This window comes from Alligator sinensis, unplaced genomic scaffold (genome assembly GCF_000455745.1).
Source record: "Alligator sinensis unplaced genomic scaffold, ASM45574v1 scaffold345_1, whole genome shotgun sequence".
Classification (NCBI taxonomy): domain Eukaryota; kingdom Metazoa; phylum Chordata; order Crocodylia; family Alligatoridae; genus Alligator; species Alligator sinensis.
In genome coordinates, this window is record NW_005843099.1 from 96,960 (window position 1) to 111,057 (window position 14,098).

Sequence of the window (14,098 nt, forward strand, 5' to 3'; positions counted from 1 at the left end):
GCAGGTGTTTTGAGATTGAAATCTTATAAAACCTGGTTATATTCAGTTGGCTATAATGCTGGAGAAGCATTTAGACTTGAGTACGGGTATGTGGGGCGGGGAGGGGTGCATTTGGGGAGGGATGTGTGATTGTGTGTGGGAGATGGTGTGGTTGTGGTGCTTGTGGGAGAAGGGTTTTTGGGTATGGCGGGGTGTGCATGTAATCCTGCTGCACCCCCCTCCCTGCACACAGCCCCGTGAGCTGGTCAACATCTGCCCCACAACAGCCTAGAGTCTGTGTGCCCAGCCCCACAGTCCCAGCCCCATCCCACGCCCACTCTGGACTCCCCCCCTCTAATTTGAGGGCTTAATGTGTGTCGGGAGAGATCTCCAGAACAAAATGGAGGTGAGATTGTAGCATGTGGTAGGGTACCCGTGCTAGCCCAAATCATCCAGCCTAGATAACAACCTCACTGAAGACAGAGTAGGAGAAGGAGAAGGAGGTGAGGAGAAAAAAAAATCTACTTTTATCTATTCCAGTAGGTGTTTTGAGATTTGAAATCTTATAAAACCTGGTTACATTCAGTTGGCTATAATGCTGGAGATGCATTTAGACTTGAGTACGGGTATGTGGGGTGGGGAGGGGTGCATTTGGGGAGGGATGTGTGATTGTGTGTGGGAGATGGTGTGGTTGTGGTGCTTGTGGGAGAAGGGTTTTTGGGTATGGCGGGGTGTGCATGTAATCCTGCTGCACCCCCCTCCCTGCACACAGCCCCGTGAGCTGGTCAACATCTGCCCCACAACAGCCTAGAGTCTGTGTGCCCAGCCCCACAGTCCCAGCCCCATCCCACGCCCACTCTGGACTCACCCCAGCAGGAGCAGACCAGCCAGAAATCCACATACACATCCCTGACCCCAGCCTGCCCCGTGCCTGCTCTGCACCACCCACATGTGGTATATCCTGCTGCTCCCTGGACACACAGCAGGGCAGTGGCGGCTCCACACCTGGACTACTTTTCTAGACAGCCCAGGTGGCGGTGGCTCCTTCCAGCTGCTGCCACCGCTGGCCTCAGGCCTGTTGTACTGGTAGGAGCCTATGTGTGTAGCCCTGATCCAGCCTGCCCCATGCTTGCTCTGGACTCACGTGCCCAGGCTCAGCAGTGGCGGCTGCCAGGCAAAACCTGTTCCTCAGCGTGGGGGAAAAATGGCTCCTCCCCCTCATTGCTGCTGGATCCTTCCTGCTGCAGCTGCCTGGAGCCCGTGTTGGGTTTCCCTGCATCTTCAGCACCACGTCTGGGCTGCCCAGTGGGGCAGCAGTGACAGAGCAGTTGAGACGCAAGGCACCCCGGCACAGGCTCTGGGCAGCTGCAGCAGGAAATACCTGCCTGGCAACCGCCATTGCTGAACCTGGGCGGGTGAATTCCAAGTAGGTGCAGAGTGGCTGGGTTGGAGTTGTGCTGCTGGTTCCTTGCTCGTACCATGGATCTGGGGCCAACAGCAGTGACTGCCAGAAGGAGCCACTGCCACCTGGGCTGCCTAGAAAGGCAGTCCAGCCACAGAGCCACCCCAGCCCTGCTGCATGTCCAGGCCATGGGTGGGTGGTGCCTGGGCCAGGCGGGGCTGAGGGACCCACCACGGGCTGGGCAAAGCCCCTCCATGGGCCAGATCCAGCCCACAGGACGTATTTTGCCCGCCCTTGGCTGAGGGTTTGCCGCACTTTTTGCAAGAAGTTCTTGCAGGCTGGAACTCTGCCAGCCTGCAGAGAGCTCTTTGCAAAAGTAGAAAATCTGTGGGTATCTCCATTAAAATGAAAAATCCATTTTTTTTTGTCTGTTAAAAGGGAAAATCCAGTTTTTTCCCATTTTTGCATGGGAAGCAGGAAACCTGGATCCCTGGTGATCAGCCCCCTTACTTCCATGGGTAGCTTAAATGTACAATATAAAATTACTCCCCAAAAATACTGGAGCTTCTTGTTTCTTTTCTTTTTGAAGCTAGGCTTTTATCTCTCTTTTTTAAAACAGCTTTTCATGCTGGTACAGAATTATCTACAATAAAAAGGATGTTACTGACAGCTGGAGGCCTGAAAGACTGAAGAATGTCTTTAACAATGAGTGTGTGCGTGTGTGCATGTGTGACCTTTTATGCTCCCTTTCAAAAGTGTATGTAAAGCAAACTCTTAACAAATTAGCCACCTATCCTGTGGCTTTATGTGCCTTGTCCTACCAGTGCCCTTGTAATCCTGTCATTGTCTTTCATGGCACAGAATTATGCATCTGCTACTAGTATGTGGCTGAATGAGGAAGTCATTTTGATCCCTCTATTTATATTTATGGTAGGATTAAATAAGGACAATTAGAAGAGCACATATGGAATGGAGTGGAGGGAGTTCTAAACCCTGAGGTCTGTTGTTGTACTTAATTATCTCACTCGATCCCTTTTCTATTCAACTAGATGTTTTCCTCTTTGACTGGCTATTTAGCTGAGGGGCAAGAAGCCAAACTCTAATTTTTGTTTCAAATGTTGCTGTTCATGACAAGTACTTCAGTCAGTAGCATTGTCTTCAAGGTTGTAGTTTCATTTCCAGTAAAACAGAACAAGGTTACTGGAAGAAAAAGAATGTGACTGCAGCAAATAAACCTGCTTCAAATCCCTGGATGAGACTCTGTTTTCTTTTAGGATTCAGACAACCCAGACCTGCGAGATCGTGGTTATATCTATTGGCGCCTTCTCTCCACGGATCCTGTGACTGCCAAAGAAGTGGTTTTATCAGAAAAGCCACTGATTTCTGAGGAGACTGACCTGATTGAGCCAACACTGCTGGATGAGCTCATCTGCCACATTGGGTCATTGGCTTCTGTGTACCACAAACCACCCAACGCCTTTGTGGAGGGCAGCCACGGGATCCACCGCAAGCATTTGCCAATTCACCATGGCAGGTAAGCAAGAAATAGCTACATTATTGGCCTTCCCTGCTCTGAGAATGTGAATTAGGGAAGAAATAGTAAAAAAAAATACCCCCAGCATGTTAACTTTCCAAAAACAGAAAGGGTAGAAAAAGTGCTAGGTCAGGTCATTGAAGTTTGGCCTGGAGTAAAACTAAGGTAAGTTAAAGCTTAAAAAATGCTGTGAAAATAGAAAGGTTTTGGTTTGTTCTGTATATGTTACAAATTTTATCTAAAGACAAAAAATACAAACCAAAGAGCAGACTGGGAAATAAGCTTGTGATCTGAAATCAAATAGTAAGTGCACAGTGTACTGGAATCCTTGTTTTATAGCGGGTCTACCGGGCAGCCCACAGGCTGTGTGCAGCCTGTGAGGGGTTAAATTGCAGTCTTCAGGCTCAAACCAGACAGCTGCTCCTAGCAGCCAAAGTCTCTGGGCTCTCCCTCCTCCTGCTCTTGCTTCAGAAGGCAGGGCAGTGCAGCACTGCATGGGGAGCTGACAGTCAGGCTGGGCTGTGCAAGGGGAGAGGGGAATGGGAGGTCGAGGGGGGAAGCATTGTATTTCCTGTGGTATGTGAGGTGGCTTTTGGTGCAGTGATGCTGGGGAAGTGCCCATGAGTGCATGTGTTGCAGCAATATATAAAGGAATTGTGCCTTTACGGTGTAGCAGCTTGGGGGAGGGATGCACAGAGCAGTTGGGGGCCTCGTGGTGCATGCCTGTGCAGCCCAGTCGTCCATCCGTGGCTTGCCTGCTGCTGCAGCCCGCACAGTGTGCAGCCCCCATTGATGTGGCTTGCAGTGGCTTAGAAGTTGGACAGCCCCATGTTACAGTATTTCATTCCGTTCCATGGTTCCTTCTTCAGGTGAGTTATACTACTTGCTAAGTGCATCAGTTACAGTTGCAGCTCTTTTTCCAGTTGAAGGTATAGTGTCAATGTAATGTGTACCAGAAACCCTGAGAAGTCGTTCTTGAACCACTGTTGGTTTATTGTTTGTTTGATTGTTTTGCTATCCTCTTGCAAATCAGTATAGCCAGTTGTGCCTTTGCTGTCTCCTCATATCTCCCTTCCATAGATACAAATACTCCTGATGGCTAAAACACGTTCCATGGCTTTGGAGCATTATGAAGTTTAGTAGCTTTTCCTCTGTCTGAAACTTAGTCTGGCTGCATTGACCAAAGGCCTGCAACCTCAAGTTACACTCAGGACTTCTGGGGCTTCTGCAGCGTAGTGCAATGGAAACAGAAGAACTATGTCCTGCTCAGGGGCCAATAGCAGAATGGGCTAGCTCAGGCCAAAGGTGAGACCAAATCTCCGTCTCAGGCTTGGCCAACTAGCTCTCCTGTTCATTGTTATTTCAGGTCAAAGCTGATATCTCAGGTTTTTACTAGCTCAGATGAGTTCTTCACCGCTTCTAGAGCAGAGCTTAGGGATTCATCACTGGCAGATGCTGTCCAGATAGCCAACGGAGAATAGCTACGTTATTGGCCTTCTCTGCTCTGAGAATGTGAATTAGGGAAGAAATAGTAAAAAAAATCCCCCAGCTTTGTTTTGAAAAGTTTGTTAACTTTTCAAAAACAGAACGGGTAGAAAAAGTGCTAGGTCAGGTCATTGAAGTTTGGCCTGGAGTAAAACTAAGGTAAGTTAAAGCTTAAAAAATGCTGTGAAAATAGAAAGGTTTTGGTTTGTTCTGTATGTTACAAATTTTCTCTAAAGACAAAAAATACAAACCAAAGAGCAGACTGGGAAATAAGCTTGTGATGTGAAATCAAATAGTAAGTGCACAGTGTACTGGAATCCTTGTTTTATAGCGGTTCTGTTCAACTGGCAGCCCACAGGCTGTGTGCAGCCTGTAAGGGGTTAAATTGCAGTCTTCAGGCTCAAACCAGGTGTGTGGGCTATCTCCCGATCCCACCCTCGTCGCCATGTGCGGACAGCGGGGAGCGATCGGGGCCCTTTTGTGCTATGCGCGAGCTGTGGCCAGCAGCCCGGGCACGCTGGATCGGAGAGAACAGGCGACACGCTGGAATTAGGCACGGACGCGTAATGGTTGATTTAAAGATTATTTTACTTACACCGAAGATGGTTGCGGTGCAGGCAGGAAAACTTGCTTGAGTTGCGGTTACAGACAGGAAAGAAGAGAGGCGGACAAGAGTTCTAAACTCACGAACTCTAGCCCAATCCGGCTGAAGGCTCTAAACACGTGAGCCCGTCGTGTCAACCGAAGAAAGTACTCGTACGGAAAAGCTCTGACTCACACGAAGTTTGCTAGGCTCCGTGGAACTTGCGCTCTGAGGTAGTCCGGTCGTCTGAACAAGTATGTCAGTCGTTCCAGCTGGCAAGGAATAGACTCACACGAAGTTTGCTAGGCTCTGTGGGTTCTTTTTTGCGCGCAGGGAGGGATACGTCTAGGAATCTATCGGCGACGGGGAGAGGCTAGAGGCTGATCAGACCCCTGTTGCCTGCTTGAAATGCGCTGGGTTCAATAGGCTCCGCAGCGCTTAGAGATCTTCACACAGCATGAAGTCTCCTCCTCCTGGTAGTTGTGGAGTCCTCCCTTGTGGGGGTTCTCCTCGGAGTTCTCCAAGTTCTCCAACTTGTGCGGAAACCACTCAAGCTTTTTATACGGCTAGCAAGCCAATCGCTAGCCGCCACGTAGGAATAATTTAACTCAAACCAGGCCAAAGGTGAGACCAAATCTCCATCTCAGGCTTGGCCAACTAGCTCTCCTGTTCATTGTTATTTCAGGTCAAAGCTGATATCTCAGGTTTTTACTAGCTCAGATGAGTTCTTCACCGCTTCTAGAGCAGAGCTTAGGGATTCATCACTGGCAGATGCTGTCCAGATAGCCAACGGACTCCCTTTGATTTTCCAAGTACCATATAGCTATTGCTTATATCACTGCACTGCTCTAATATCACGTTACTTAATCATCTGTTAGCTGGGCCAATATCCTCTATACCTCAATCCACAACAATATGAAGAAGCGACCAGGGGAACAACAAACAGTACTTTGGAGAGAGTATTAACTTTCAGTGCTGTGCTCTGTAAATTAAAGGCAAATGGTGCTATTCATTGGCAAATTAGATTTCTTCTACATGAGCTCAGCTTAATAAAGAGATGTCATTATTGTGATTATCAGCCTTACTGCTTGATAAAAAGACATGTTGATCAGGCTTCAGGGAAGGGCCTTCTTTGCAGCAGTATTGCAGTAAGCCAAATTATGGCTTTCAATTTCATATTCACAATACTACTCCTCAGGGGCAGTGTTGTGGGGAGACCTGAAATCACTCATTGCAAGTCCTCTTGCTCTGTGCAAGGAAATTGACTTGCATCTTCCGGATGCCAGCAATACTTGCACGTCTGTTCACTTGGATCAAGCTAAAACTGCCAGTGGAAGACAGTGATTTAAAAAAAAAAACTTGGGTAGGATCTTAATTTCTTTTGTTCTGAGGAGATGAAACTTTTCGGTGGCAGATTCCTGGGATAAGTGCTAGCTTAAATTATTGATTTCCCCCCCACCCGAATGGTGTAATTAAAATGGAAGGGTTAAGTGTTGAAATTCTGGGCATAATCCTGTAAGAAATTACTCATAGTTGTGGTTGGCAGTGTGAACTTTCTCCTATGCATTGTCCTCTAAAGGTAATATATTGGCCTTTAACTGCTCCAGTTCTCAGCTGATAAGCAGTTCTCAGCCACATGAGCTGCTTCCAGGTGCTCTGCTCTTTCTATTCAGGCACACCAGTTGTCATGAATTAGTGGTACCTTTTTGGGGTTCTGTGATGAAATCCCAAGAGTCAGGGGAGTAGGTTGAAAGCCAGCGTTTTGCCTATCAGCAGTGGAAGGTCAGACCCTTTTTTTGCTTGTGGGGATTTTTCTTTAGAGTGATATTATCTTTAAATACCATGCTTGCTCTTCTCTTAGGATGTTTATATTTCAGTCCTTGGTTTGCAGCCACCAGCAGCTACTTGTCTTCCAACAAGTTTTTGCTGCTGGTGTTCTGGGAGCAGCCAGAGCTGGGGAATTTAGAGAGGCGACCAATTTAACTTTGGCTTAAGGATTCTGGGAGCTGCGCTGATGTTCTGGGAAAGCCCAAATATATTAATTCAAGAGAAGATCTGCTGGTGAACAGGGATTGAAACATTCTCCCTTTCATTGTTCTCCCAGGGCAATAAAAGAAGGGAAACATGATAGCATGTCTGTATTCTTAATATATGGCCATTCATGATTCTTTTTATTCTTTTGAAAGCTGTCATGCAGATTCCTCATTGGCCTTGGGGGCCCCTACAGTTTAAAAACAAAACAAAACAAAAAACACACACACAGTCTTTGAAGAAAAGTGTTTGTGCATCTCCATTAGAGAAGAGAAAGGGCGTATAAGTAGAGGAGAGTTGGAACATTAAAGTGTCATCGTATACAGGAGGAAGGAGACTGAAGGAAGGGGTTTGGCCCTTTGGCATTGCTGTAATACAATTTTATTCATGTCCGTTGTTCATAAAAATCATCCAGGTCACACGTTTTGCTCTTAATGGGGATTGAGCTGGATCAGGGAAATTGCTTTCAAGTGAGCGTTTCAGCATATTCAGTATGTAAAAGCCCTGCTACTAAAGGTGGAAGCATGAAAAAAAGTCAGCATTAACACTATTAAGGGACTAAATTTCATTCCATTAATCTTTTTCTTATATCCTTTTCTGCATTCACCAAAGTGACCAACAGCATGTATGCAGTTTCCAAAGGTATCTTCAGACAAATCATGGCAGTATCAGGAAGGAGGATCAAGGCTACTCACAAATTAGTAGGGTGGGATCCCTACAGGCATGTTCCCATTTTAAAACACCTTATCAGAATATTAATTCCAGGAGAACTTCCTTACAACCCCCTGATGCATGTGCAGTAATACTGCGTGAAAATAACTTGCTCCCTTACTGCAGACAGTTGGGAGTGTGGGGGTAGGAGAAGCATAAAGTGAATCTAAAATTGTATAGCTTCTCTGAATATAAAAATATTGTAATGATGCACAGGAATTTGAGTGGCCACTATGGCATTTGCAGTCCACCCGTCGTGTGTGTGTGCATCTTGTGTCGTGTGTGTGTGTGTGTGTGTGTGTGTGTGTGTGTGTGTGTCCCACTACCTTACATTGAAATAATGCTAGCTGGGTTTAAAAAAAAATCTAGAATACTTCATAACAGGTGAAAGTTAGATGCTGGCATAGGGCAAGTTATATTTCATGCTTTAGCAAGAAAGCTAATTGCTAGAGAAATAAATTTGTCCTTTTTCCATTTGTGCCTTGTGTCTGAAGCTTCAGACTGTTGCGATTGCTAGAAGGAAGAAAAGACAGTTGAATAACTTGGTATGTCCCATGTGTGTTGGCTAAGGAGATAATTTGGCTAACCCAGGGACACCTTAAGCAATAAACACTAACCACCAATTCCCATTATTTGTTGCCTCCAATTGGTGATCATAAATCATGTGTTTTGGTCAGTCGCCAAAAAAACAACACCATTGCTTGGAGCTGTACCACGTTGCTGTTTGTGGGTCATTTGTATTTTTGGCTGTCATTCATGGGTCTTTGTTCTGCAGTTTCTCTTCTCTGGAGCTCCAAAGGCTGCAACAAAAGTGACTAAATATTCTCCCTTATTTATTTTTCTGTCTGCCCACAGCACTGACGCAGGAGACAGCCCTGTGGGAACCACTGCCACTACCAACTTGGAGCAGCCTCAGGTTATCCCATCTCAAGGTGACCTTCTGGGTGATCTTCTGAACCTTGACCTGGGCCCCCCAGTGAATGTACCCCAAGTGTCCTCCATGCAGATGGGTGCTGTGGACCTCCTTGGCGGAGGGTTAGACAGTTTGGTAAGGAATGTACTCTTTCTTCCATTTCAAATGCTGTACAGTAACTAAAAACATTTGTGGTCTCAGCGGTTGGTAAGACCTTGGGTATTCATTCCCTTTGTGCTGAGTGCCCGCTACTGGGACCTGAAGAGATTCATAGATTACTGGGACCCTCAGCAGCCATTGTTACTTCTGTGCCAGTTCACAGCCAGGTTCTTCCTTTAGAAGAAGAATGCTACCACACAACTTAGATTCCCATTGTAGATCGATAGGACTATTTCCTGCTTTCTCTCACTGGGAAGAGGGGAGGAGGATTGAAGAGCCCTGTCAGTTCCTTAGGTGTCTGAGAGCATTATAAAATACACCAGTTCCTCTTCTAAAGGGCTTTCATGGTGCCCTCTTGTTCCCAACTCAATTGAATTTCATTACAAGCTCCATCTTTATAGCCTGCACCATCCTATTTGTGTATTCTCCAGAGCATGTCTTGCTTTAAGTATCGGTGACATCTTAATTGCAGTTAGGCCAAGAGGAAGCACTCTGCTACTCCACATAGTCCTGCCCTTCACCACAGGCACTCACAAGGTAGTATTCTAATATTAAAAGGGTCAGAGACCAGAGAATGAATAAATTCATTCTGCCTCTTGCCTGGGGAGGGCAAGCTGAGCATAAGCTGTCATGACCAAATCAGAAGGGGGAAAATTTATTATGCAACTGAATATTGGGTGCAGCGGGTCTTAAATCTGTGGCTGCCATTCAGTAAGAGAACAGATCACTGAATACAGTGCTGAAGGCACATTTAGCCTTCAGCACTGTGAGTCAGGCCTCTACCATCAGGCGGCAGCTTTGGAGGAGTGGGAGGCTGTTTGTACAGCTGGACAAGCCCTGATGCAACAAATCCTTATTTGTCAGCTTCTCCATTCATTGTAGCAGTCTTGCTAAAACAGACATTAAATACAGAGCCCAACTTCTGGTGTTTCACAAGCTGATGAAGTAAAAACAAATCTAACCCTCCCTAGCATTGCTATTCACAGAGATCAGATGTGCTCAACTTATTTGATCTCTGTGCTGTTTGAGCAGCAGTTCATGCGCCTGAAGTTCACATCAGTGGAACAGGCATGCTAGTCCTTGGCTGCAGTTCTCAGCAGCATGTGCTGTATAAGCCCAGCAGCGGGAGCTCAGTTCAGTGACCTCTGATGAAGAGAGAGACAGCCACTGCTGTGCAATGTAACTAATTTTATTTCTTTAATTACATTCATACAATTGAAAACAATGTCGTGTGACAGCTTGAAAGAGGCATTTGAGCCATAAATCCCTGTAGAGATACCTTCATCTCTGGTTGCAGAGACAAACCTGTATTGAATGTCCAACAACTAATCGAGGCACTTGGTTGTTGGCCAGAGACCTTGTGGATGAAAGTAACTTAAGGACTAAAATGGGTTAGATAAGTCATGTCCAACCTTTTAGCCCCATGTGGTTGGACAATTGGGGTAGGATCAATGTACAGGGTGGATCCAGTTTGTGTGTCCAAGCTGGCGTGCGGGGCTGGCCCAGTGTGTGGCCTGATCTGGTGCACAGGGCTGTCCCAGTGCGTGGCCCCAGGCCCACATGTAGAACCTTGTAAGGGCCTGCAGGGCTTGGAAATTTGGCAGTGGAGTGGTGGTAGTGTTAATAATAGCCACTGCTTCTCTGCTGCCAAATTTCCAGACCCGTGGGGAGCCCCATTCACCAGGCTACATGGCTTCATGGGCTGGGTCTGTCCTGCAAGCTGGAGGTTAAGCACAACTGTTTTAGATGTTGGGAAAAGGGTTCCTGTAACTGTTGGCATGAGAGGGGTTAACTTTGTGACCCACTTTGGCAATGCAGCTCTCAAATTGGGAGGCCTGAAGTCTTGTCACTTGTAATGTTTGTGCTCTTCATTGCTGTCTGACACTGTGCTGCATCTCAGCAGAGTGTCAAGCCCTGGTTCAGACTCCAGGCTAAAAATGTTAGCCTGCCTAATCACAAATGGGTTAGGACACAGTCCTAGATAGTGTCTCCTTCCAGTGCTTTCCAGTGAAATGCTGCCATATTGTCCCTGTTGTCTGCTCCTTACACATGAGATACACAAGTGACTCTCTTCCCTGTAAATCCCATACCTCCATGCCTTCTTTTGCTGGCCTTTATTCCTTAACTAACCCTTTTCTGAGTGCTTTGTACGTGAGAGAACATGATCTCTATGTGTCTGTGTGCTTGTGTCTGTGTAACTACATATATGGAAAATCCCAAGTTTAATTACCCGAACCTGGGATTGAGTCTCTGGGAGTACATCTAAAATGCAGAGTTAGCCCTGATATGGGTATAACAAAGCCTTGTCTACATTACCTTATCCTCAGAAGAATAAGCTTTACTGTAGCTCCATTTGTTTCCTCACTTGCATGTGTAGCCTGAGGACATATCCCAGGGTTTTTTGCACTGAAACATTCCTGGACTGTTTCCTGGTCAGTTGTGAGAAAATGTACCCATCCCTTGGCATAGGGAAGGAGCTGGAATTGTGGGAAGGGTATTGGTTGGACTTACTTGACCTCAGCTGATCTTGCCTGCATCCTCACTGCAACCTGTGCAAGCTCCACCAGTCCAAATTAAATCATAGCTGAAACTATAACCTCTACCATCAGCTGTACAGACCAGCACGAGTTCAAAATCCTATTCAAGCATATGGTTCATGTTTTTTTATGTAGATAACAATGGTCATTCTTTTAAGACTAACATGGAGAAATACCCTAAAAGAAAGTGATACTCTTTCATCCTTAATGTTCGTAAAGGGTCATAAAATGGCAGAGGGGTAGCTGGGATATTTCAGATTCTTGTGGCTGCACGGCAGTTCATCATTATCGGATTAGGATCATAAATGACTCTCTCCATCTTTTTCAGTTACTGGGGGTTTTTTTCGCCTCTTGAGCCACTTTGTCCCCCTTCCAGCCACACTCCTTTAGCAGTTTGTGCATTTTCCCCACATCACTGCCTGGGTTCCCTGTTCTGAGCTTCCTTCTTAATCTTTCAAGACTCTTCCAAGGGCCTGCCAGTCACTGGGGACATGCAAGTATGGCTCTTAGTGCTCAGTCATTGTCATGTGAGCACATCATAAGGAGTGATGCAAAATGCTCAGCTCATGCTGTTGTATCTGTGCCAGAGTTGGTTCTTGTCACTCATGGAGAAAAGGACCAAGTTTGACCCTGAATTCAGATGTGCTGGTCTTTATGGTGACACACTTTTCCCTAACCTATGATTACAATATTTACTCAAATAGGAGATGATCCTGATTATAAGACAACTCTTACCCCTTCCCCTTAATTAGATTCTGTATATGGAAATGTTATACATTTGTTGTATTTTTCCAGGTATAGAAGCTAATTATTGGAGGTTTGTCTTGAATTTGTCCCCTGGGGGGTCATGTAACCCATTGATGCTTGTTACCTTTTTTTTGGCAACTGTTGCAAGTTTTATCACAGTTACTCCATAAACGCATTTTTGAGCAGCACTTTAGCACCTATTTACATGCAGTACAAACTGTGTATGATATTAGTCCAAAATCAAAGGCTTATACCACATAGTTCATTGGGCTGGGTCTCACCAGAGTCGATAGTATTTCAACCTATGGTGACCCCATGACTCAGGGCTGCTCATTATGTGCGTGTACTACAGATACCTCCCTTCTCCCCCACAAAGGATCCATGCTCAGCTGTGGGAGTGAAGAGGAAGTCAAAATGCATGCAATATAATGGCTGCCCATACTTGAAAAAGAGTTGATGGTGAGGGGGAGTGCACTTAATGGGCACTATTATATGCTTTATTCCTATTGACTGCACTAACTTACCTTGTGGTAGGTTCCCATCGGCATGTTTGCCCAATACTGTACAGGGCCATGTGTTTTATAGTCCTCCTCAGTGTTGGCTGCATTCAGCTTCATAGTTGGTTTCCATTGCTGAGCACACACTGCTTTTGGCACCAGTTTAATGATAGACAGTGTATTTAGTGAGATTTCCTTGTATGTGATTATAAGAGGAGGGACTTTTTTCCCCATGCTAGTTGTGGGGGGAGGGGGAACCTCATGTTGTATTTATGTAAATACAGTAGTTTACTCCTTTGCTGGCCCTTCCTGTTTTCATCTGCTTCCTTCCACTAGACACTGTCCATCACTCCAGCCCAACCCAGCAACCGAATCAGCACACAGGGAAGTATGAGAATGGGGGCTGTTCAAATAAAAATACTAGCATAAAAGCCTGTCAAAAATAACAGGCAAAAATAGGCTACTTGTTATAGTGTACCACGTTTCTGTTACCACTTGTGTCATTACCAATTTGGGTTGTTCTGCCTGGTATTCTTGTATACAATGGGTATCCATCAACATTTCCAAGTGTCTCCTTTCTAAACTCCTTTGGATATTTCTTCAGACATTGATGGTTTTCCGTGCATGGTGCATTTGGATTCAGTCCTCCACATGGTCCATGAATTGTACATCTTGTCACAATGATCTTTGCTCAACAGGCAATGAATGCACTGTTGTACGATCAAATGTTTGTTTTTAAGTTCTGGTAATGCTCACTGTTCTGATTTGTCATTGAATCCTACAAATACTCTGGAAATGGTCTTCTTGGAGGCAGAATCACTTTCCTCTTACGACAACAACTCTGGAATTGGCCATCTGACGGTCTTTCAGCTTGGAAATTTAAATAGTTATCCAATTGGCACACCGTGTTCGTCAATCCACAACTATGTTCCTCAATCTCGTCTTCAGTGAATCTGTTGTTGTCTTTTCATAGATTCATAGATGTTAGGGTCAGAAGGGACCTCAATAGATCATCGAGTCCGACTTTGAGCCTGGCTTCCATTGCCTCTGTGAACCCTTTGCCTTTCCATTGCATCTCTTCTACAACGTCCTCTTTGCTCATCTGTTTAATTTGGTCTTACTCTTGCCATTCTTTCTGCATTCAGTTGCCATCTATTCTCTGCTTCACCTTGGTAAGTGTGTTATGGGTTAAAGTTAAAGTAAGGGTGTTAAGGGACCATTTTTGCTCAGATACTGAGAGTACACCATAACTAAATGAAATCAATCACTAAAAGTCTAGAAAAGTGAACACAAATATTTTTTTTTAGCGTGACAGACAGAATGACAGACACAAATGAAGCAAATTATTATAGAGGATGCTTTGTGACCTGTGCCTTTAACATGGTATGGCTTCTGAACTGTCGTGTGTACATAGAGGCCTGATGGGAAAGTAATTGCCCCGAGTAACTCAATTTTTTTAAAGTTAACTCTGTTGTATCCATATACAAATTCCCCTCAATTACTGTGGAAAGAAACAACCT

At 45.4% G+C, this 14,098-nt stretch overlaps 1 protein-coding gene across 2 annotated transcripts in view; it reads left to right on the forward strand.

Annotated features, from left to right (window-relative positions):
• The window catches only part of LOC106721818 (AP-1 complex subunit beta-1-like), a 77,366-nt gene that overhangs the window by 1,524 nt on the left and 61,744 nt on the right, over positions 1-14,098 (forward strand). For both annotated transcript variants that reach the window (XM_025193786.1, XM_025193787.1), the window contains exons 2-3: positions 2,656-2,915; positions 8,581-8,773. In XM_025193786.1, coding sequence (XP_025049571.1) covers positions 8,726-8,773 — 48 coding nt within the window. In that variant the 5' untranslated portion in view covers positions 2,656-2,915; positions 8,581-8,725. The remainder of the gene's footprint in view (positions 1-2,655; positions 2,916-8,580; positions 8,774-14,098) is intronic.